At 41.9% G+C, this 26,430-nt stretch overlaps 1 protein-coding gene across 3 annotated transcripts in view; it reads left to right on the top strand.

Moving 5' to 3' along the window:
* Positions 1–26,430, top strand: part of LOC126236342 (ATP-binding cassette sub-family C member 4-like) — a 296,791-nt gene that overhangs the window by 226,159 nt on the left and 44,202 nt on the right. For all 3 annotated transcript variants that reach the window (XM_049945568.1, XM_049945569.1, XM_049945570.1), the window contains 3 exons: positions 1,463–1,688; positions 17,408–17,564; positions 18,077–18,215. In XM_049945568.1, coding sequence (XP_049801525.1) covers positions 1,463–1,688; positions 17,408–17,564; positions 18,077–18,215 — 522 coding nt within the window. The remainder of the gene's footprint in view (positions 1–1,462; positions 1,689–17,407; positions 17,565–18,076; positions 18,216–26,430) is intronic.

Raw genomic sequence — 26,430 nt, 5'->3', positions numbered from 1 at the left:
CTAGTCTGAATTCCTCTTTAAATTGCCCCATTGACGTTTCGATATTCAGGATACACAACAGTGGTAAAAACTCTGCCCAGCAAAAATTTATGTACTAGTCTCTATACAGGGTGATCGAAAGGTAAAAGTAAAGCTAACAACAAAAGAAGTCAAGAACCACACAGCAAATAACACGAAGTGGTTTCCAAAGACCGCACCTAAGTAGATGGCATTTCCTTTCTTCTTGTCTTTCGTTTCAGTTGAGTGAAGGACGAGCGAGCTGGCGCGGCAATTAGGATAGTTTGTAGGAAGGGAAATGGTCAGCTTCGATTTACTGGCGAAATTCTAAGAAAGTGTAGTCCATACTTAAAGAAAATCGCGTACGTATTACTAGGGCGACCCATTCTTGAGCACTATTCGAGTGTTTGGGACCCCACCAAGTCGCATTAAAGGAACACATCGATGCATTTCAGAACCATCCTCATATATTTGTTACCGGTAGGTTCGATAAACTCGCGAGTGTTACGAAGCTGCTTCGTGAAATCAAATATGACCTCTGGTGGGAAGACGACGTTCTTTTCGCGAAACACTGCTGAGAAAATTAAGAAACCGGCATTTGCAGCTGATTGCAGAATGATTCTATTGCCGGCAATGTACACTTCGCCTCAGGACCATGAAGTTCAGAGATCTAAGCGCTCGTACGGAGTCATACAGACAGTCGGTTTCTCCTTGATCCATTTGCTAGTGGAACGGGAATGAATATCATCTTTTGGATTTGCAGCTCTTGTCTTCCTTCTGTGTTTGAAGTTACAGTTATTGGATATAGGTTCCGCCTTTGAAAATACAATTTTTTGCATAAAATAGATCCAATAATTAGGAATGAACAGTAGTGCCACAAGGTATCCACCACCATGAACCTTATGGCGGCTTACGGATTATGGAATAGATGCAGATTCGCGTTTAAATTACCGCCCAGCCATTATGTACAGGTTTTCTGGGCGAATTCCTGGTTTCTAATAAAGCTACGACCACTCCTCCTTCACGTCTTCACCATCTCAGCTAGTGCTTCTCTAATCACCTCCTTGTCTACACTACGTTAATATCTAATGTGTCTACCTATTAGTGTTGTGTCAAAAGTTTGGATAATGATGTAGTACACTTTTGAAGTTGTATGCATTTCCACCTCAAGGAAGGGTTTAGTGGGCCTCGTCTTTTGACAAGAAGTTTCATGTTTGCCCTCATTAGTTTTAATTCCTGTAAGTCATCAAATATGTCCAAATAACGACTATTGTAACAACAGTTTTCCTTCATTATTAAAATACTTCCCTGCCTGTGTGTGGAATGATGTGGAGACCATTATTTATCGAGTATTTTAATTTTCTTTCACATTTCCCACCACTTACTTTGTCGTAAAATATATCAGTTTGGCAGCATGAAGACACGGAGTGTAAATTTACTAATGTAAAGGTTTTCCGTTGCACAGGTGTTGCGGCTGAGTAGGGCCTCAATGGACCAGACGGCGACGGGCCAGATCGTGAACCTCATGTCGAACGACGTGAGCCGGTTCGACCTGTGCCCGCAGTATCTGCATTGGATGTGGATCTCCGTCATCCAGGTGCCCATCGTCACCTACTGCCTCTGGCGCTACGTCGGCATCGCCGCCATCATCGGCTTCTGCTTCATCTTCATGATCACCATCCCTGTACAAGGTATGTGCGTAGTACGTACTTGTGCTTCCTCCTGTAAGTGGGTAGTTTACACTGCATTAAAACGGAAAACAATTGCTGCGTTTTGTCCCATTAATACAGACCGATTTGGATTATCTTCAGATGAAATGTCTTCTTCAATTGTTAAGGTTATATTTTGACACACAGCTCGTATCCTTTATTTATAAAACAGCAATTGTGCCCCTACTACTGAAGACGACAAGTTGCAAGCTATAAGCAACTCGTGAAACATTCCCATTTGAAGATGAATCAGATTGTCCCAAAAAACGATAAGATGCAGCGAGTTGTTGCAGTGGTTATCACACTGTATTCACCGAACAGGTTTTAACACCCCCGTGGTTTCTCTAAATCACTTAAGGCGAATACCACGAAGATTCCTTTGACACCACACTGTCGATATCGAACGGGAGAGAATTATTATTTAACGTCAGATCGACGACGAGATCTATGGAAACGCATTGGGTAGGAACTCGTCGGAGTGCTTCTTTAATGAACGGTTCCATGTTTTCATTAAGCGATTTAGGGAAACCATGGAATCCTAAAAGCAACACAATTTTTTAAACTCCAGGGCTCCCTAAGTTGGAATCCAGTGTATTAGTCCGTGAGTAATCTCATTCGGTCTGCTTGACTTCCTTAAGCATCCAGGTTAAATCCAAGCCAGTGATCTGTCTCTGGCGTTCAACAAATAAGCAGCATTTCATAGTATGATACATTAATCTATATCAAACTGTGTAATATTTACAGTTGTCGAATTTTCAAATCTCTTATCATACTGTCAGACAAAGTTGTATATACACTCCTGGAAATGGAAAAAAGAACACATTGACACCGGTGTGTCAGACCCACCATACTTGCTCCGGACACTGCGAGAGGGCTGTACAAGCAATGATCACACGCACGGCACAGCGGACACACCAGGAACCGCGGTGTTGGCCGTCGAATGGCGCTAGCTGCGCAGCATTTGTGCACCGCCGCCGTCAGTGTCAGCCAGTTTGCCGTGGCATACGGAGCTCCATCGCAGTCTTTAACACTGGTAGCATGCCGCGACAGCGTGGACGTGAACCGTATGTGCAGTTGACGGACTTTGAGCGAGGGCGTATAGTGGGCATGCGGGAGGCCGGGTGGACGTACCGCCGAATTGCTCAACACGTGGGGCGTGAGGTCTCCACAGTACATCGATGTTGTCGCCAGTGGTCGGCGGAAGGTGCACGCGCCCGTCGACCTGGGACCGGACCGCAGCGACGCACGGATGCACGCCAAGACCGTAGGATCCTACGCAGTGCCGTAGGGGACCGCACCGCCACTTCCCAGCAAATTAGGGACACTGTTGCTCCTGGGGTATCGGCGAGGACCATTCGCAACCGTCTCCATGAAGCTGGGCTACGGTCCCGCACACCGTTAGGCCGTCTTCCGCTCACGCCCCAACATCGGGCAGCCCGCCTCCAGTGGTGTCGCGACAGGCGTGAATGGAGGGACGAATGGAGACGTGTCGTCTTCAGCGATGAGAGTCGCTTCTGCCTTGGTGCCAATGATGGTCGTATGCGTGTTTGGCGCCGTGCAGGTGAGCGCCACAATCAGGACTGCATACGACCGAGACACACAGGGCCAACAACCGGCATCATGGTGTGGGGAGCGATCTCCTACACTGGCCGTACACCACTGGTGATCGTCGAGGGGACACTGAATAGAGCACGGTACATCCAAACCGTCATCGAACCCATCGTTCTACCATTCCTAGACCGGCAAGGGAACTTGCTGTTCCAACAGGACAATGCACGTCCGCATGTATCCCGTGCCACCCAACGTGCTCTAGAAGGTGTAAGTCAACTACCCTGGCCAGCAAGATCTCCGGATCTGTCCCCCATTGAGCATGTTTGGGACTGGATGAAACGTCGTCTCACGCGGTCTGCACGTCCAGCACGAACGCTGGTCCAACTGAGGCGCCAGGTGGAAATGGCATGGCAAGCCGTTCCACAGGACTACATCCAGCATCTCTACGATCGTCTCCATGGGAGAATAGCAGCCTGCATTGCTGCGAAAGGTGGATATACACTGTACTAGTGCCGACATTGTGCATGCTCTGTTGCCTGTGTCTATGTGCCTGTGGTTCTGTCAGTGTGATCATGTGATGTATCTGACCACAGGAATGTGTCAATAAAGTTTCCCCTTCCTGGGACAATGAATTCACGGTGTTCTTATTTCAATTTCCAGGAGTGTATATATATATATATATATATATATATATATATATATATATATATATATATATATTAACTAGAACTGTAAATAGAAAAACAGGAGAAGAATCTAGAAGTGTATTACTTGTAAATAATTAAGGATGGTTTCTTCCGCATGTAAACTTTTAACTGACAAACTAAGCACAAGGAAAAAAAAAAGTTTCCTATCCTAAATCATATCAAGTTCCTTCTCCGCAATAAGAGTGTCATTTTACTTATTAGAATATACCACATACCCGTAATTACGACTGAAATTACATTTTTCCTTGAATTCTACTTTTCTGCAAGCACCACTTATGTCCCTGACTGCAAATAATTGTTGAAAGAGGAACTTCAAAACTTAAAAGTACCACGACAAGCAGTTTACACAAAAGTAATGATATTTGGGATTTTGTGTATCTGCTGGATCACTGCTATAGTCGTCGAGCTTCAGATGTCACCGTATTCTGACAAAAAAGAATAATAATAATAACAATGCTTTCGTTATGCTGCTGTATAAGGCATAATGTCAGTGATCGACAGAAGTGAAAATTCAAGGAATCGAGAATTCTGTCCTCGAGAACCAAAGGGATACATCTTACATTCGAGAACCGAGAAAGCGAATGAGATCTCGATTGCTGTTAAGGGGACCATATGCTTCAGCCAAGCAGTCGGCTGTACTTGCGAAGTAGTTTTATGTAAATGAAGTAAATCCTATACTGTTTTAGATTCCACTTTACTCTCCGCATAAGAAGACATATTTTTGGCTAAATTGTTTTCCTTGTAATGCAGTCTTTCGGCATAAGTTGTTTCAAAGTAATTTATCCTCTTGTGGTTTCGTAATAAGGTCTGAAAATTAGTGGGGCAGTTTTGCAAAATGCCGTGAGTTTATCTTAATGCAAATATAAAGTTTTAATGATCCTATTTTATTTTTAAATACATTTCGAAGTTTGACGCACTATTTTGTATAACACGTGAACAAGTGAAAGCTGTCGTCCGAATTCCCCGTAGTCAGAGGCAGCTGGAAATAAATGGAGACGAGTACACATTCGAGAACTGAAATTACCACGAGCAGAAGTAAAAGCAGTTATCGTTCTGATCTCGTGTACTGGCGATGCAAGCCGACCCGGAACGTGGACCAAGGTGTCTAGTTCTTGGATGTAGTGTTGGAATACGTCAGTTCTCTAGAACACCGACAACATGGAATCGAGAAATTCTCTGTTCTCGGATTTCCTAGCACCACATCGAGCTCTACCAGCTGAAGAGGTTATGCAATTGCGCGGCAGTTACCAGAGGGTGGTGTAATTCTCGGAATATCAGCACTGCAGACGTGGTTCAGCAGGTACAGAATTATTGTTCACATAATATCCTGGGAAATCTCGGACAATGGCAATATGGGGGCCGTAAAAGCCACGACGGCGTTTAAGATCGACGCCTCGTCGATAATTGACTCGGAAGGAAACAAAACTTGAGTTGCGCGCAGCGCAATTGGGAAAGGGTAATTGCAGGCATTGTGACGTAACGCGGTGTTTGCCGTTCCCAAGGTGAAGCCAGTTATCACTGTGTAGCAGATCGGACGCCGAAGTTTCGTCACCCACGTCGTCAGCAAAAAAATAGCCACTGGCTGGCGACGTTGTAATTTGGCGGACGTCACACTTCACTAGGAGACCTCTCTTGGCTCTCTTTTTATCCATAATGGATACTTTACAAACCTACACGATAGGCGACAAGGAAATACGCATATAACATTAATTTTATTCACACGGTTTTTATCTTGTCATTTGCAGATAAGAGTAACGCTAGTCGTATGGTGTGCACTCGTATTTTTATGTTCATTCATTTGAAACTACATGTCATATACCTTCCCGCTGATAGTGTTTAATTCGCTTCTAGACATGGTGCGATGTAAATTTTGTATGATACGTTACAATCAGATATTTGCCTCCTACGAAGAGTTCATATCGGCATGTCTAGTGAATCCACAGCTTGCTAAGGATTATGACGCTGAAAACAGAATGTTTGAGACATTCAGCCAAATCGTATGATTGTCTGTGGTGAATACGACACCATGCACACAGCTGGAATTTGACCCAGGACAAATGTGCTCGATTTAGAGCTCAAGAACTCTACAGTACCCATATCCTCCAAATACTATTGGCAAGAATTTTTGGTTGACGGCATTCTAACCAGCTACCCCTGGAAAAAAGAAACGAATGTTAGTTACACATTCATTCGCCACAGAGAGCTTTAGACAGAGAGAGTTGGCTCGAATTAGACAATGATGGACGCAGGAGTCGACCCATCTTGGTTGAAAGTATCGCCTAAGAGATTTAGGAGAAAACCAAAGATATCCTCACCTGGAAGGACCGGACGGAAATTTGAACTGTAATATGCCATCTTAGTGAACACAGCTGCGATAGAGATCTTGCGTAAATCCCTCTGTCGCCGCTCTGTGAGCTTATGTTCTTCTCTCTAAAATAAAACGCTATTTTGAAGGGGAGGACCATGTGTATGGCGCTTTACTACTTAGCGCCTTGTCTTCTTCAGTACGTGTTAATGCGGGAAAATGATGCAGTGATGCACACCGAATGAGCAAAGAAAGATATATTAGTATATCTGGTTCAAAGGAATCATCCTAGCATTTGCCCTAACGATGGAAAATTTGAATCTACACGGCAGGATGGGGATTTATCAATACAATGCATCAATTATTGAAGACTGGCATATTTCTAAGGCTTTATGCATTACGCACATTTCATTTCATTTTGCGACAGAGAATAAGCAAAAGAAAAACTCGCCATACTTCGTAAGGCAAAAGTACAGAATTGCTCTTTAGACAGTAAAAAGTTTCGTAATGTACGTATTCAAATACCAATGTGATGGGATTTACAGTTTTGCTGTGGCAAGATGTAGTGTTATTGGTGCAGATCCTACTTACATGTCATATACCCCGCAATACATATTTACTGTCATGTAGTATGTACCTACATAAAAAGGAATTCTTCTTCTCCTTTCGTAACAGTCCTGATAAGGACCACATTCACCCTGCTAAGTTAGTTTTACACTTTCTACAACACTCCTTCACCTGCTCGAAGAGATTTCGGGATTGCAGCCAGTCGTCGTAAACTTCACTCCACGATATTAAAATGGACACCTGCCAGTTATCTTCAGGTGAGCTCTTCGACTTGCTGGCTGATTATGTTCGAAAACATTCTGCCTGTTGTATCTTCACTGTTTTAGTAGACGATAGTAACTTTTTAATTTTTTTTAGAATATCTGCTTTGTTCTTAAATTCCTGAAATAGCTCTTCCGCTGTATATACAAAACACCTTCTTACGCGTCTGTATATGGTCTTCCTCTCTTCGTAACCTCAGAGTATAACCTCAGAACTTGCAGTATTAACATGACTGCAAGATTGTGTCCAGTAATTAAATGCATAACATGATTTTTCTTGACTCTTCTGAAGTTCTTCAACTGGTTTCTTTCTTGCATCAACGACAGTTTCTTAGTTGTAAAGTGTTCCTCCCAATTTGTTTTCTTTTTGTGAGTCACTTTTTCATGAAAAATAGGAAATGTCGGAAGGTCACTCAAGTTTTGAATAATGCGAAAGTCTCGCTCCACTCAACTTTAAATTCATAGTTTCCGTGTTCCATTTTTCTTTGCTTCTTCTCTGTAACCACGTCAAACAATGCACCTAAAAATGTTTCATTTTATAACGATAACGCTACCAACACAAAACAAATACAATTCTTAAATACTTGACGAAATTTGCAGCTGGTTGGTAAAATACAGGACGCAACCAGCACTAACCACTGCACAAGGAGAATGTTGTCTTTTTGGCTCACTCAGCTCATGCACGTATCGCACGCGCCTCCCCCGCGCGTACAGACAGGTTAAAAATTCTTAACCCCTAAATGAGCAGAAGTGGTTAGGGAACACTGCATCACGAAGTTTCAGCCGCAGTGTGCGTGCGCGTCGGCACGTGGTACCTTGTGGTAAAGCCATACTCAAGGGGCAAAAGAGCCGCATGTAGCTCGCTAGCCGTTATTTGCCGAACACTGCTCCAGACAAATACCTTCCGAAATGGTTCCCGATACTTAAATTTATATTCTATATTAACAAATTTCTCTTCCTCAGAAATACTTTTGTTGCTATTAACAAATTTCTCTTCTTCAGAAATGCTTTTCTTGCTATATACAGACTGAGTTTTATATCCTATCATCAGTTATTTTTCTGCCCAAATAGCATTTACTACTTTTAGTGTTTCATTTCCTAATCCTTTAGCATCGCTTGATTTAATTCGACTAGATTCCATTACTCTTGTTTTACCTTCGTTGGTGTTCGTTTTATAATCTCTTTTAAAGAGTATCAATTCCGATGAACTGGTTTTGTAAGCACTTTGACGAAAGAAGAAAATATGAAACAAATGAAGCAAGGGAAAGGGAATACAGACGTTTAAAAATTATATCGTGCTGTCTTCCGACTTCTTGTTCATTAACGCCAATTTCTTTTTTGTCATCGTGAACTTTCCTAAGTCAATTTCTCTTGTCAGTCTACTGTGCAGTTTCCCTAATTTCGTCTGTAATTTTTTGTGCAGTGGTGTATAATCTCTGCTAGTATAGAATTTACAGTTGACTAATGCTTTTTTTCCAGAACTGTTGCCTAATGTCTTTCTCCGAGCATGCCCGTATTGCTAGTGGCGGAGTTGTCGATTTACAGCATCTGTACACTATTCTAAATATTACAAATCATTATAGCGGAAAGGAATTAATGAGGATTTTTTTTAGCGATATGCGCAGAGGCGTGGGGATTAGTTCGGTTGTTTTGTAGAATCATATGCCGTGTCGTGATCCATTCACATTATCGCACAATTATAAATTTCGTTTTCGCATGTATTATAAATTAAACATGAGGGCTGCGCACGGCGATGGCAGATGTTACGTTCCCACGAGGCCAGCCCTGGCGCCTGTCGGTGAAACGCCGCGCCGGAGAAATCTGGCGCCGGAGCCGCCGCTGGCGGCGCCACAGGCGCAGTTACGAATGGCCGCCCTGCCAAACGCGAGTGTTCGTTGATCGCCAGCTCCGGGGGCCACTTTCGCTCTCCACTTAAGGGGAGAAGAGACCCATTTTCCACTACTGCTAAACCAATGTCGAGTTTGGTAGTGAAACCTCGGATACCGGAAACACTCTGTGCTCGTGCTCGCCACCATGAGATGTTTTGCATTTCTCTCGGAGAGTGAAGATGGTATCTTTAACTATCATTGAATCGCTAAAGATTTTTACTCGTACGGATGATAAATGTACAGTGTATATAAGGAAGCTAAAACACTGAACTAGATTCTCAACTGAAAAAAGAGGATCGATAGAAAGTGGTATCATAATTATGGAGGATACACTGTTATAAATATAACCCAAATCGCAACAGAAGCTAGTAATTAAAAAGAAAACTATTTACTGATCTGTGATACACGTCGAGCTCTGTGTGTGTATCACCCGGAACAGCATATACTTAGAATTCTTTGGAATTCTTGGCAAAACCAATCTATGTATGATGCATTTCCTGTTGGTTTCTGTCACAGGATCTTCGGCCACCGTTTGTTTAACGTTCGTCCTGACGTTTCGTAAGCAACCTCTGATGATGCATGGCTATAACAGACAAACAATAATTTTACCTAATACATACGTTTTGAGTTGTGACTTGTTTATTTGGGCACATATTGATCCTCCACAGCATCGCAAAACGAAATAGTGTTTTTTTATTTTTTAATGAGTTCGTCTTCATCAAAACAAGCTACTTTCTCCATGAACGCGTAGGAGGCGCAGTCAGCATCAGTGAGCCACAAGAACATCATGTACTGCCACACTACTACGTCATGGCGTCTTAAAATACGTAGGGTTTTCAGAAAGTAAGCTTCATATGTTGTCCCATCCTAAGAGCATTGAGCAACAAGAGTGGCGCATTGCCAGAAGAGAGTACTCGTTCTGGATTTACTACAGACATATTTCTGTTACGGTACAGATAACAGGTGAATTACAGTGTGCGAGTGAAATGGCGGTACAGCTGGAAACGTACTCCAGAGCTGAAATACGCAGAACGGTACGACTGTTATGGGCAAAGCGTCTAAAATGCACACAGATTATCCGTGAAATTTTGGCGCTATATGGACTATGTGCAATGTCGCGTCCAGCTGTAGTGGAACTGGTGTTAACAAGACGACCAGGGCCGCACAGACGCTGGCGACGCTGATCAGGAAGGAAGGCCATTGAGGTCGGCCACAGACGACAATGTCGCAGTCGAGGAACTCATTCGCAAAAATCGCAGAGTGACTGTTGTAGGCATTGCGTAGCAGATTAGCATTTGTGATGAAGACAAGCCTCGTCGCCTCACCGGAAAGAAAGCAGATCTGCGCCATCAGCAGGGAATATGATGGTCACTGTTTTCTTCGACTATGAAGGAATCTATACACAAGAGTTTTCGTAAACGACACAACTATTAATACCGATTAGAACTGTGCAGCACTAATATCGCTGCGAACACCATAAGGAACAACAACCGCGAAAATTAAACAAAGGCATTGTTGTCCTGCACGATAACGCAACATCCCACAAGGTGTGCATAGCTCAAGCTTTAGTTCAACGCTTTCGAAGGGATATGTGGAAGCTTTCCGCCATGCAGTCCAGATCTTGCACCGTGCGATTTCCCTTCTTCGGCAAGCTGAAAGAATATCTAAGGAGAAGGATCTTTTTCAATGATGAGCACGTTCACACAGCGGTTCATGAATGGCTCCGTGACGAAGGAGCGGATTTCTGTCGTCGGATCATTCGTGACAGTGGCTAGATTGTATTGTGAGAAAATTGGACTGCGTAAAAATTGGGACTTTGTACGGGCGCTGATGACCGCGCAGTTGAGCGCCCAACAAATCAAATATCATCACCACCATCATCATCATCTACCGTTGAGGAACTGAATGTTTGATAAAAGGTTCTGACCGTTTTTAAAGATTTTATAGCTGTTGAAAAATCACTTTCGAGTGTAGTGAAGCAATCAATTATAATTACTTGGCCTCCGTGATAATGAGTATCTTACTTGTCTAAAGTCCTGTCAACAAGTCGTGACATTGCAATCGTGATGTTTTTGCAGTACTTCCATCAAAGCGTGTAATGCAAATTACATGGTACGATAAAATAACCATTTACGAGCGCTTCCTGAAAAGTAACGTTTCCGAGTTTTTTATCCTGTTCTCAATATCGGCTGAGATATGAAATGCCTTGCATATTACTCGCTCGACTTTCCCGCTTCGCTGACGCAAGTTACTGCCATCTGGGGTCAGAGGACTCAGAAATGTACCATGTAACATGGCGGTGTGTAACATAACTATGTTGGTGCCTCAGAAATAGTATGCTGTAATCGAGTTGCTAACCGCAGAAAACGTACCTCCAACTGAAATCCATAGAAGAATGAAAACTTTTTACCGCAATGTTTGTGTCCACATCAGTAATGTGTAACGTTGGGTTGTTTGTGCTCATAATTAAGGAAACTATGGTGCTAACCTCAACGTGTGGGACATACGATTTTCATCTGTTTCCAAAACTTAAAGAACACCTTCGAGGATTTGACTTTTGATAGCGATGAAGCGGTGGAAGCTAGATGTAAGGTTGTGACTCCGTCAACCAAGTCAAGCATTCTACAGTGATGGTATCAATAAACTGGCATCTCGTTGAGAGAAATGTGTTCGTCGTCAGCGTGACTATGTTGAGATGATGATAACGTTTGGTTTATGGAGCGCTCAACTGCGCGGTCATCAGCGCCCGTACAAAGGCCCCATTTTTTACACAGTCCAATCTAGCCACTATCACGAATGAAGATGATGATGAAATGATGAAGATAGCACGAACACCCAGTCCTCGGGCAGAGAAAAAAACCCAACCCGGCCGGGAATCGAACCCAGGACCCCGTGGTCCAGAGGCAGTAACGCTAGCCACTAGACCGCGAGCTGCGGACTGACTATGTTGAGAAATATATATTATATATGAAGGATAAAGATTTAGAACGTTAATAAAATTTGTTTTATTTAAAAAGCTTTAAGATTGTCACATAAAAAGATTCTGAGGCATTAGTTTTCATCATGCTTTCTTAGGTTAAACAAGAAAAATTCTTAAGCAGATGAAAACTTGGGCTGATGCAACGAGTGGAAAAAAAGTAATGGTCAAAACTGTTGTAAATTGATGGATGCAAAAAGAGACATGTGTAGCGCAGTGACTAACAGCTTACTCGAAAAATCGGAGATCCTGGGTTCAATACCCGTTCACTTCGATATGTTTTTATTTACACTTAAATATTCAGCTCCACCAAACGTTTATGCCAGCAGTCTCAGGCGACACCGCTTCTCATAAACCGTGCCCCCTGAGGGGCTACGTGAAGTCGTTCCCTAGTCGGAGGAAGACAGGCATTTAACTCTTAGATCACATCCTGTACAGCACCGTGGTAAACGTAAACCTACCAGTGCTAGTGTGGTTGACCGTTTAACGTTAAGTCGTAAACAAGGTACACACAAGCCATATTCAGTACCTCTGCCCATTCAGTTTTAAGAGGTTCTCTTAAAACACCATTTACATACAAATTATTTACAACATAAATTTTTCACTGTGGACAACGTTCACAAGCTTAGATGACAGTTTTCCAAATTAATGCACACCGTTTACACGTCAGGGGCATGTGGTTCAAACTGATATAAAGTAGTCACTAGACGGATATTTTCTGTAATGAAATGACTGATACAATAATGTTACAATTATTAGACTAAAGCATGGTTTCTTAACATTTTAAAATCGATCTAAATAAAGGTAGTTGAAATAGCTGGAATATCCTATTTTGCTGATTTTGACGATATTTTTTAGTTTTGTTAACATTCCTCCTTTCAGTTGCTCACTCGTTAATTCATTGTTTAGTACGTGACCATACTTAAGTCATAGTAGTTTGTCAGCAACTTGTGAAGCGCCTACTCTGATATGAGGAGATGATGACTGAATGTTTGTTAGACAGAGCGTAAATATAAATTACACCGCCATCACCGCCAGGTACCCCAATGGATAATAAACACTAATTGCAGACAGTTAAAAACATAACAGAAGTATTTAATATTTGAAAACTAGTTCTTGATAACTATACAATAAAAATGAGTTTCTTACCCATCACATTCATACCTTATGTATATTGAAAAAATTATTCCTTAATTTCTCTATAATAACGTTATTATTTCTGTCATTGACGGCTTTTCTAATGTGAAGTAATGGGTAGGAAAGAGTGTTGCGCCTTGAGGATAGTGTACCTGGGAGCACATGATGTTTCCAGTAGTTATTTCAGTCTAGTGATCGAATTTAGTGTCACGTGAAGGAATACGCACTGGAGACCGTTTCTATCGTTTCTGTCTTGTGTGATGAGAGGTTGTCTTTTAAGCAGTATTTATAAATATTTTGAGTTCAACGCATGTAAGTGGTGTATGATATATTGTAGCTATTTAGAAGATATTATTAATTCTTCAGATACAGACTTTTATGGTGAGTAAAGTCCTGTATCGTATTAGGACTAGCTGTATGAAGCGTGAACGGTTAAGCCATACTTCGGCCGTCTTACACTATCTTGTACCTTGAAACGGAAGTAGGTCTTCTGCCAAGGAACATGTGATGTTTGCAAATGAAGTGAGTTTCTTTAATGTCATAACGATTTTACCTATCTAGAAAGTGGAAATAAATTTCTGTCAGTTTCTAACAGCTTCTATTTCCGAATGTATTTAATTTGAAACCGGTTTTTGATAATACTTGCTTACACTCACTGATTATTGGGGTATGGTACATTAATAATGTAGCAGATAGACGATTAAATACAATACTGACAAGATTTTCTCGATTGCAACACTTTCAGATTTCAGTAAAATATTTGTTGATTGGAACATGACTGTTGTCCCTTGGTTCGTATTTTTACATTTCGAAAACCCTTACTTTTCCGGGGAAATATTTGTAATTTCAAAAAAAAAAAAAAAGGCTGCAGAACACTAAAGGTGAATACTATAGTTAGAAATGGGATGAAAACATATTAAGCTTCTATTACAGGGATGGCTACAGGCAATAATCTGAGAAGTGTTCCATGGTACAACACTATCCCCTACTTGTTTTAAACATATCTTCAACCAGTAATCAGTCTTGACAGTGATGGAAAATAGACGTTATATCTGTTGAAAGTCAAGAAAAGCAATCAAACCCTTTTTTTCTGCAACACATTGCAAAGAACCCAACACCCGTTTCTGTGTGGAACGTGATATTACTAAGCGGAGCGCGACGCGATGGTGGAAAAAGTTCTTGAATGCAACAACGAAGGAAGAATAACATCAACAAAAGCTTGAAAATGAGCTTTCGCCACAAGTATGCTACACGGCATTGTAGCTCAACATGCTTAAAGGTGACACATCGGTATAAAAAATCATTTCAAACTAGAGCCTCGCCTTCATGCAAGTGAGGCCCTCAGTCAGAAATCGAGAAGTGATCCTACACAGCCGAAAGAAATCCAGCTATAAGTAATATCCTGGCAAGCAGTAAACCTTACGCGAATCGTGTTGACTAATTATAGGCAGATGTGAAGCGACATATCAGGAAACTTCCTAACGTTAAGAAACAATTGCTAAGAAGTTTATTCCCGGAAAATTAGAAAATCATTGAAAACATCGTCCAACAGAATAAAACTGCTAAAAAACGAATAAATGATGGAATACAAAGTATCAGTTGCATCTTCCTGTACACAAGTTTGTAATAAATTTACCTGTTCGACAGAAACGGAGGCATATTTAGCCAAACAATTTTACGATCTCTGCACTGTGTGAACACCACAGGTATGGAAATAATTTTTCGTCAAGATGTTTTCGAATCACAGTCACTTGTTCAAAAGAAATGCAGTTGCGAAAAAACAGACCGGAAAGTTGATAATAAAATGTCTGGTATTCCATGGAGAAGTGCCTCTTAGAACTTCTTAAATAAAACCCAAAAAGACTTTTTCATAAATACATAATGCACTATAGAGATGAAATACACGTTTAAAAAAAGGAAAATTCGAAGTCCAAGATATATTCACAAATTTACTGAGCAATATATTTCATAAAGTATGGGTCTCAAACTTCTGCCGCTGCTCTACTATTTATTCGTTCACGTTCCGTTTGTACAACAGGTTGTAGTGTAGCAATTCGCTTTCAGACATACACTGTACGTAAGTTTTTCGTTTATTTCGTTATGCTAGACAACCGTCAGTACGAAATAGCATCATCACAACACAAGCGGGTGAGAGTCATTAGGGTATACACTTTAAACATGCGGCTCTTTTGAATGTTTCGTTAAAATTCTTTTACCAGCCGTCAGCTTTCTAATGGTAGGTCTAGCCACTTAAAATCTATAACAAGCTCGGTCGCGCACAATATCAGTGCTTGACAATAGTTCCTGTTTCCACGGGGTCAAAATAAACAAAAACTTACCTTCGATATGAATCATTTTGTGGTGCCCTGGAAAATTTCATTTCCAGGTGGAACTGTGTTCACTACAGTGGACACTCTCTTTCTTCTTCTTGTTCTTACATAACGTAAATTTTTTCTGTGTGAGAATAATACAACCAGAACGGTGATGTTACAGGACAGCAACGAGCTTTAACATGTAACCTGCAGAACAGTACCCACAACCGATATAACAAAGGTTACTCTTGCCAGAAGAACCGCACTGCGTGGTACAGTGTACAATATATGCGGAAAAAACGCACTCAAAGTGTCAATTATGGAGGGTTTCATCAACATCTGCCAAGTTTCTAATTGAATGTCAGTGCCAGAAGAAAGTGAAACACGCTTTTGGTTGGCTGCAGGAAGAAACTTTCACGAAGAAGGAATTCGACTCGTTCTCTTCAATCTCAACATGCTCTGTGAGTGCCTGATTGTCAATTCAGCTCCTCACAGACGTTTCAGTCACGTGTCGCCTTAGTCGAATGAGTTTTAAGATAAATGAATTTCAGGATCTGTGACTAATCAGCAGACGTCATTGGCGTCTGAGAGGAAGTCTTTCAGCAGTCACTGAAATCGTTCGTGAGCTGTTGCACCAGAAATAGTACTGCTCATATATAACCATAGCAGTTACCGTTTGCATTAAACTGCAACGGTGTTATATGCGAAATTACGTACCCGGATGACGACGATTGAGCCATGGAATATGAAGAAGATAGCACCATCAGACGACAAAGGCAATGTAACTTGCGTCTAGTAGACCAGATTTATTTTGCAATCTCATGATTTACACTCTGGTGACAATTTCACAGGAAATGTTAGACGAAGTCAGAAGTCTGCATAATTTCATAAGTAGATTTGTTGGTAATTTTCGAAACCAATACATTCTGTTTACGTTGGAGTCTTATTTGGGAAACTGAAATTATTAACTACGTGACTGACACGGATAAATGTTTTATTATGGTTTGAGAATGTTACAGTTTTTCTCCCAGGAGCGAGCATATATAAGGTTAGTAATAATTTATGCAGCTGCTACCTCTCATTGTCATCGGATACAGCACAAACGTGAAACACAGTAACGTATTATGACTGCTTTTTCAGCTGACATATTCAGTACAGAAATAATTTTCATTATAGTACTATTCTTTTGAGTACATTTGAACAGTATAAAATCTGTGACGACATTTGATCGAATGTCATTATTAACATATACTGCAATGCAACGCCGGCCGTAGTGGCCGTACGGTTCTAGGCGCTACAGTCTGGAGCCGAGCGACCGCTACGGTCGCAGGTTCGAATCCTGCCTCGGGCATGGATGTGTGTGCTGTCCTTAGGTTAGTTAGGTTTAATTAGTTCTAAGTTCTAGGCGACTGATGACCTCAGAAGTTAAGTCGTATAGTGCTCAGAGCCTTTCGAACCATTTTGCAATGCAACGACTATGGTCCAAATTAGTTGAATAAAATTGAAAAGTGGGGATTAGATCGTCTGAAACTTTCCATGGCGGAGGAAAACCACGACGGCAAATGTTAGTGACACGTAAATACTCCTTAAAGCAAAATTTAAGCGACTTTGGTCCTGGAATTAATACGCATCATCCAGAAATTAACATTTAGTGTAATATAGAAAACAAAGCAATAACAAAAGTCAGTTGATATATTTTCCTATGTCAAGGTGAGCTACGGCCGTCCGACATGTCCGTTCTTCTGCTGGAGCTATTTCCATGTGGAGGAACCCATGGCTACACAGAAAAATAGGTGGGAAACATAAGTGAATAACAGAAGTGTTCCTTACACACGAATGTACCATGACTAGCACAATCCAATCACGACACTTATGACAAAACGAGCTGTTCCATATATTTAACCAACAAAGTGCCTTCAGATGAAATGTTCTGTCTTACATCTACGAGATCTTAAGCATTTTGCCAGTCTTATCGCAACCTTCCTTTCTTTTCCAGGTTATTTGGGAAGAATAACTTCACGGCTACGGAAACAGATCGCTGTGCGAACGGATGAACGTATGAAACAGATGAACGAGATCGTGTCGGGCATACAAGTGATCAAGATGTATGCGTGGGAGAAGCCATTCGCCAAACTTGTCTCGTTAGCCAGAAGGTGAAAAGCCTCAAAACACACATTCTTTCTCTCAATGGATATTGTCAGTCCATTAATTTTTCTCGCAGGCTTTCGATGTAAAACTGACGTCTTCATACGCCTTTTGTTCATAATCATTTTTTCTTATTTACGATTTCCTCCTGTATATTTTACGCAGGTTTTAATAATTTGCATGATCTCTTATCATCTGTATTGAGCACTTCAATTAAAGACTCTGAATAAGACTTGCGATAATGGTTACAAATACCAGACTAGTCTGTAAAGATCATTTTTTTTAGTCCACGAACACAGATCACAGCAATCACAACGGGAAAAAAATCTATTTATTGTTCCGAGAATAGTTAATGACTGTTACTACTGCAGCAGTTTTTCTTCTTTACTTGCCTTCTTTTCCTGATTTTATTATTTGTTGCAGTTATTAACCGAATCACAACTATTATTTATTTATATTCATCTTTACAACATCTAGCCCTATTAAAATGACAACGTTTGAACCATGCTCTCATTTGCAGGAGTGAAATAGACGTGGTGACGAAGACATCCTATGTACGAGGCTACTACCTATCTTCACTGGTGTTCGTCGAAAGGTCGTCGCTTTTTGTCACCCTCATGGCCTACTCCCTGTTAGGAAACACGGTGTCCGCTGACAAGGTTTGTACTGCTGGTACATTAGCACTTCATGCGCGCGACACACAATCATACAGCCTTATCTTTCACGATTAACAGTCCATAAAATATCCAAGTCCATTCAGGACGGGCGAATTACGATGTTTCGTCAAGAGGTGCTGATTGATCTCGCGGCAATCCAGATATATTTTGATACGTTCAAGGAAACACAACAAATTTATTTCCGGTGAAGAGCGACATAATTCGAATAATACATATCTGTGTGAGCATTAGTAAAAAAAATTATACCACTCTAAAACAAGGCAGACTCCTTACAGGCGTAGTAAGTCTTCAAATACATAATGACAAGTAAATACCTCCGGTGCAATGTAGGAACTAAACAGCAGGAATATTTCAGAACATCAGCTGATTTATAAAGTATACACCTACTTATTTTACTCTATGTTGAGAGTAGAAGCTACAGCATAGTATACGGCAGAGAGTATGTGTGATGTGCCCCATGCATGAGTATTGCCTGAGAGTGGTCGACGCGGTTCGTGGGAACAGAATTAACTGGTTGGCCATGTGAGAGGGAGACTTGACCTGGCTATAATGTTAAATCCCTTATTACAGAAGGTAAGGATTGGAAAGTGATTTGAAATAACGTCAACTAGAAGTGTTTTGCAACTTCTAAAATTATTCAGAAAACAGTTCCAGCTCCGTCTCTACCTGGCTTGAAACAGTTGAACACACCAAAAAGGCCGAGAATTAGTACACAGATAATCTTAATAAAGAGACGGTGAGTGGCTAGTACCATTCCGTCTGCTTTGAAATGGGACTGTCAGTGTATCTAAGTCCAACCCCACTATATGACATACACAGTTCTGTAATGTCCTTGGACCACTCTGTTTTCATAGCTTGTAGCATTACTGCTATACGTGGCCGCCAAATGCTGACGCCTAAGTGGCCCACTGGCTTCCCTGTGGTATTTCCTTGTCACGTTCAAGGACTTCTAAAACTTATCCATTTATAAGTATTTTCTGTAAGACTTCACTGTTAAGGGAAAATCATTTCGATTTTCTGAGTTGGCTATCGGCTACACTCAAGATGCGACAGATGGAGTTCATATCAAGCGACTGTTGCGGACTGGAATTCGTCAGCGTGTTCCTTTAACCAACTGCAGTAAGAGACAAGCCGCACAGTGGGGCAAAGCACTTTGCTGAAAAATATGCCCGCCAAAGAAGACATGAACCATGGAAGGAAACAAGCTATCAGCAGCAACAATGACGAAATCCGCACTTATCATAGTGTGCTGTATTACAACAAGATGCTGGAGATGCCCGTGTCAGTATCCCGAAAAACATAATACTGTCAGCACTTAGCTATGTACATGCTGCAGTTCGTGCAAAGTGGAGACTCCTTGGTACAATCATCACATTGCGTATCCGGATACAGTAATGTAACAGACAATGCAACTCTTCCGACAAGGTGACTATTTTAATCGACCCTTGATCAACTTTTTATGCTCCTGTGATCATTGTAGTAGTTAGTGGCGGAATTGTCAAAACCTTTTGAAATAAAATCTGCACAAAGACAGGGAGATGGTTTATCACCTCTACTTTCTAAATGCACATTAGAGAAGGTAGTGAGAGAATGGAGAAAATCCATCGATACTAAGGGTGTTCAACTAGGGAGAAACCCAAATAAAATCACCATAGGTTATCTATCTTTTGCAGATGTTGTGGCATTAATTACTGGCTCACTGGATAGTGCCAAGGAACACATCACAGAACTACAGAAACAAGCACACAAAATAGGACTAAAAATATCATTTGAAAAAACAAAAAACATATTTCGTGACAGATATCAATTATGCCCCTCCAAATCTTAAAATTCATAACAACGCAATCTCTAACACAAACTCTTTTTCAATAATGGCTAACGAGCAACACAAAAATAGCCACTGACAATAGAGTACATAGAATGGAAAGGGCACATAAAACTACGACACTATCGAACACTGGATGGCCTGAAACACTGTATGCTGCAGAAACACTTAAATGAACAAGATTTGGGGGGCTTGAAGAACTGGAAGAAGTTGAAAGAAGAATTCTAAGGAAAATACTGGGACCAAGAAGTAATAGTTACGTTAATACACATTAAGATGAAACAGAGAGCTCTATCTGAAAATGGAAGAGCTAAATGATGTAATGAGGAAAAGAAGACTAGTTTTATAGCCACATATACCGAATGTATAATAACAGACTAACCAAGCAGCTCTTCCATTTACTAAACAGCTAAAAATGCAAGTCCACATGGTTCACAGAAATTGACAAAGATAAAAGATATGAAAAATACAGGAATTATAAAGGGCACAATAGATAACAGAATACTTTTTAGGGAAGCAATACAAAAGGCAGGCTTTCAGAAAAGAAAGAGGTCTGCAAAAGGTAGGAAATAGATCCACAAAGAAAAGAAACGACACTCTCGACGGATTAAGGAAGTCTGGTAGCAATTAAAATTATATACAAAGAAGCAAAACCAAAGTTGATTTATCGTACCCTTTAAAAGGGCTACTCGAATAAATAAATAAGTGAAGACGATGCCGGACTGGAAGCTTCGAAGTGCACACTCCATAAAAAATTCACGGAATCCAGGTATTGATAGCTCCGATTATGCATGCGTCGATGTATCTGATTCTCTATGCAAGGCGTGGATAGGGGGCCTGAATATAGCAGTAATGAGAGGCCGAAATTTGTCGTATACGTAAAATAACAACTTCTGAAAATATATGGCCGTTTGGTGATTTTTCTTTGGTAATATGCAAGATTTCTTTGCTTACAGGACTCATGACGGTGTTATTAATCAAAAGGCATTGTCACTAGCGAATGTGTGGCCAGGACGAGGGAGACGTCGTTGTGTACAAGTAGCTGACATCGTTACAAATTCGTTTCGAAATGCAGCGAGACTTATACATGGTCAGCTCATGGTGCAAGCATGATTGCTTATTCCAAACATAAAAAGTAATGTGCGTAAGTAGACACAAGGATACGACATTTTTGACCATACGATCGATGACCAATAACTAGAGTCAGTTATGACCTTCAGGTCACTAGACGCAACTGTCCTGAGGGATTTAAAGTGAAACGACCAAATAGATCTAGCTTTGGTGAATGCAGATACCAGACTCAAGGAAAAATTCTAGGGAGGTAGAATTCCAGCACGAAAGCAGTCGCGCACAAAACCTTCGTTCGACTAATTCTTGTGAGTTGTTCGTCGGTCTAGAACTCTTATGAAGTTGAATTCAATAAATCCGTAAAATATTCAAAGCAAAACGGTACGAGTAGACACAGGTTGGTTTAGTCTGCATGAAGATATTATAGGAACTATCAATGGACGGTGTTGTTACAATAAAGAGATTATGCATCACGGAGAGACTTACTCATAAAATTGCAAGAGCCCATTTTCTGCAACGAGTCATGAAATATACTATTTCCCCCGGCATACATCTGGTGGAATGACCACGACGCTAAAATAAAGATATTCGGACTCATGCAGAGACTTACCCGCACATACACTGACGTGAAAAAGTCCTGAGATGCCTCCTAATCTCCTGTCGGACCTCCTTTTGCCCAGAATAATCCAGCAACTCGACGCGTCATGGACTCAATAAATCGTGACCTTTCGATTATGTCCCATAAATGTTCGATGGGGTTCATGTCGGGCGGTCTGGGTGGCCAAATCATTCGTTCGAATTGTCCAGAATGTTCTTCAAACCAACCGTGAACAGTTGTATCCCAGTGACATAGCGCATTGTCATCCATAAAAATTCCATCGTTTTTTGGAAACATGAAGTCCATGAATGGCTGCAAATGGTCTCCAAGTAGCCGAGCATGACGCTTTCCAGTCCATGATCGGTTCAATTTGATCAGAGGACCCAGTCCATTTCATATAAACACAGCCCACACCATTATCGAACCACCACCCGCTTGCACAGCGCCTTGTTGAGAACGTGGGCCCATGGCTTCGTGGGGCTGCGCCACACTCGAACTCTACCACCAGCTTTTACCAACTGAAATCGGGACTCATCTGACCAGGCGACGGTTTTCCAGTAGTGTAGGGTATACTCGACATGGTCACGAGCCCAGGAGACGCGCTGCAGGCGATGTCGTGCTGTAGCAAAGGCACTCGCGCCAGTCGTCTGCTGCCACAGCCCATTAACGTCAAATTTCGCCCCATTGTCCTAATGGATACGTTAGTCACACATGTTGCGATTATTGCACGCAGTGTTGCTTGCCTGTTAGCACTGATAAATCTACGCAAACGTCGTTGCTCTCGGTCATTAAGTGAGGCCTCGGCCACTGCATTGTCCATAGCCTGAGATAATGACTGAAAATTGGTATTCTCGGCACAAAAAAAAAATGGTTCAAATGGCTCTGAGCACTATGGGACTCAACTGCTGTGGTCATCAGTCCCCTAGAACTTAGAACTACTTAAACCTAACTAACCTAAGGACATCACACACATCCATGCCCGAGGCAGGATTCGAACCTGCGACCGTAACAGTCGCACGGTTCCGGACTGCGCGCCTAGAACCGCGAGACCACCGCGGCCGGCACATTCTCGGCACACTCTTGACACTGTGGATCTCGTAATACTGAATTCTATGACTATTTCCGAAATGGAATGTCCTATGCATCTAGCTCCAATTATCCTTTCGCTTTCAAAGTCTGTTACTTCCTATCGTGGGGCCATAATCACGCCGGGCATCTTTTCACATATATCACCTGAGTACAAATGACTGCACTGCCAATGCACTTCCCCTTTATACCTTGTGTACGCGATACTACCGCCATCTGTATATGTGCATATTGCGGTCCCATGACTTTTCCCACCTCAGTGAAGTCAGAGAATTGAATACGAAAAACGTGGCCGGTGGAGGAAGGGGGCGGGGGGGGGGGGGCATAGCTGAAGGAGGCAGCGAATAACACAGGTACAATGTGTGCCTTTCGCCATACACCGCACGACGCCTTGCGGAGTCAGATGGGAGTTGCTGAATCTCCGAGCCCGTCTAACGCTGTGACAGGGGCGTGTAAACAAAGCAGTATGCTGGCTCTATAGGACTGGTCTAGGTTGGCCAGCAGGCGGGCAGATACGCCAGGCGACCTTGGACCGCACGCAGGCTGCCCGTGTGCCCACGCGCCTCATGGAGGACATCGCGCTAGGCTCGCATTTCTCGTCACCCGACCTCAGTGCTGACGCGTCACCAAGGCCAGGATACACCGGCTCACAGTCCTTCGGTGGTTTTTCACACAAGGACACTCTGGACCAGATCGCCGGGGTAGGGTTGTCGGTGCAGTTGTGCAAAGCCGCTGTACCCGGTTGGCATAGTGATTAACGCATCTGCCTACAACCGTTTGATCCAGGCTACTGCCCTGTAGCGTGATTTACCGGCCATATGAAATAAGGAAAATCAGCGCGAGAGCTACCACACGATCAACAGCTCATGCATTCAAACTGCTATCAAGAATAATGCGCAGAAGATGGAAAATGAAATGGAGGAGCTGTTAAATAGCAATCAGTTTGATTTTCGGAAAGGTAAAGGCACCATAGAGGCCCTTAACCTAACCTAACTGACGTTGCGTAATGGAAGCAACACTAAGAAATATTAAGGGGCATCTATAGCATTTGTCGACCTAGAAAACGCACTCAACAGTGTAAAATCGTGCAAGATGATCAAAATTCTGGAAAACAGATATAAGGTATAGGGAAAGACGGGTATATACAATATGTGCAAGAACCAAGAAGAAAATATAAGAATGGAAGGCCAAGAACGAAGAGCTCGTATCAAAAACTGTGTAAAGACAGGCATGGTATCTTTCACCCTTACTGTTCAATCTATAGATCGGAGAAGCAATGACGGAAGCTTTAATTAGTGATATGTTATTAACTGACATTTAATTATAACAAATACTACCAAGAACAACGCGTTTTCTATGAATCTTTAATGTGCCGTTTACATTAAAACGGCATACTTTCATGACACAAAATTTACAATATGAAAAAACCAAATTTGAAAATTCTTTAACCACCAATGGGACGTTTCCCTCATTACAATAAATTGTATATTCGACAGATCCTCAATGTACTGGTTCTTTGAAACAGCATGTATTCGCACGATGCAAGTTACACAGTACTATAAATTTCATCAAATATGGGCTTTAAATGACGATATCCAGAGTGGTGTCTCCCTTGTGACATCGAGAAGGTTCTTACCTCATACGGCTCAACGTTTCGTTTAAGGTTGCTGACAATGTCTCCGCCGCCTTCTCCTCCTCCTCCTCCTCAAGGTGAAATAACAGTAAGTTACGTCCCAAAACTTGTACCGCCTCATGTCCAACACCTAACTCGTCCCGTGTGAGGACAGCTTAAGGAAAGTATATGGGTGCAGTAGAGCCGAACGGGGTATCTTTTAGGCTACGAAATGGGGAAATCCACTGATACACGCGACTTTGTCAAAGTGCAGATGGTTATGGCTTGGTAGCTGGAAACGAGCGTGTCGGAAATGGTGAAGCTGGTCTGCTGTTTGCGTATTGCTGTCGTGAACAGTGGTTGAGGAACGGTGAAACCGCGAGTAGGCGACAATGTGTAGGACGTCAACTCCTCATCCTCTGTAAAGCAGTATAGGCTGCTATGTGTGCCATATCTGATGACAGAATACGTGTTGTCGTAGGTGCAAGCGATTTAGAGCACACCGTTCAGCACACATTGTTGAACATCAGACTCTGCAGCAGACACAAACGTGTTCCCATGTTGACCCAACGCCACCGTCCATTACAATTGCTGTTGGTACGGGATCATCGAGATCAGACCGTGTGTCGATGAAAATGTTTCGCCTGGTCGGATGAATCACGTTTCTTTTTATACCAGGACGATTGCCGTGCCCGGACATGCCATCACTCGAGCAAATGGCTGCTCGAAACACGCGTCGCGCCACGAAAGCGCGGGAATGGGGGCAGTATTATGCTACAGGCTACAGGGGGCATTCACCCGCGCTTCCAAGGAACCTCTGATACTAATCGGAGGCACCATGTGTGCTGCGAATTCCGTGAACATTATTACGGACTATCTGCATCACTTCATGCTTGATGTCTTCACCAAAGGCGATAGCATCTTCCAACAGGATAACTGTTCGTGTCACGAGGGATCTGACGTTAATGTCCTAGCCACTAATTCGCCTGGTCTGAATCATATGCAACACATCTGGCCCGTAATTTTCTGGAATTGTGTTACCTGTGTGTAAGACATCTGGTGCCACATGCCTCCGGAAACCTACCAAGGACTCGTCGAATCCATTTCACTCACAGTCGTTGATGTTTTGCGTTCTACAGGTGGCCCAAAGCACTACCAAGCAGATGGTTATAATGTCTGAGTCACCAGTGTATGTGATGCTATTATAATTACATAGGTACTTGAGGGAAAGGTTACATGCTGTATTATGGTGAGGAAACACACACACAGACACACACACACACACACACACACACGAACGTCCAGATTCTCTACACCAACAAGAGCTTATTAAGACTTCAGAATCCAGAACAGCTTAGAAATCTTTTATCCATCGAAGAAAAGAACGGGCAAAGAATGACAAAAACTCACCTCGGATTTTGCAGTATGATACCAGGTATTATTTAGTGGACAAGAACGATTAAGCGAAAAGTCCACATTGATTGCTAAATTTGAGGGGCTGGAATGTCATCTGACAGTTTTTACCACAAGAAAAATTTTACAGTAGTTTTTATCTATGTTTTTAGGTGACAGTGGCCTCATAGAGAATATTGTCCATTACTCGAGTAAGCAAATTTCCTATTTTCTATACGGTGAAGAGAAATGGGGCTCTACTGACTTGAAAATTAAGTAATTTTGTGAAAATGCATTAGCAAATTTTCGATTTTTTCAGATACTTCGCATTGTATTATGAGACACAACTTTAAGATGATTTATGTCTAATAACGTCTGTTGACTCCAAAGAAAGCACGCTGAAAGTTACAGATGATCACAGACAAAGAAAGTCATACGGAACGCCACTCTTGAAGTTTACTTGGAAAAAGATGTGATGCCCTGAAAGTGAAGTATTAGATAAAAAGCCCCTGATCATATTGATATAAAGAACAAGATAAGTTTCGAAGTAGGGAAACAGAGAACAAGAAGCCTACAAATTTATATAAAGTGTATATTAATACTGTCGACGAATAGA

The sequence above is a fragment of the Schistocerca nitens genome, chromosome 2 (assembly GCF_023898315.1).
Source record: "Schistocerca nitens isolate TAMUIC-IGC-003100 chromosome 2, iqSchNite1.1, whole genome shotgun sequence".
NCBI lineage: Eukaryota > Metazoa > Arthropoda > Insecta > Orthoptera > Acrididae > Schistocerca > Schistocerca nitens.
This window is presented reverse-complemented; position numbering and strand designations above follow the sequence as displayed.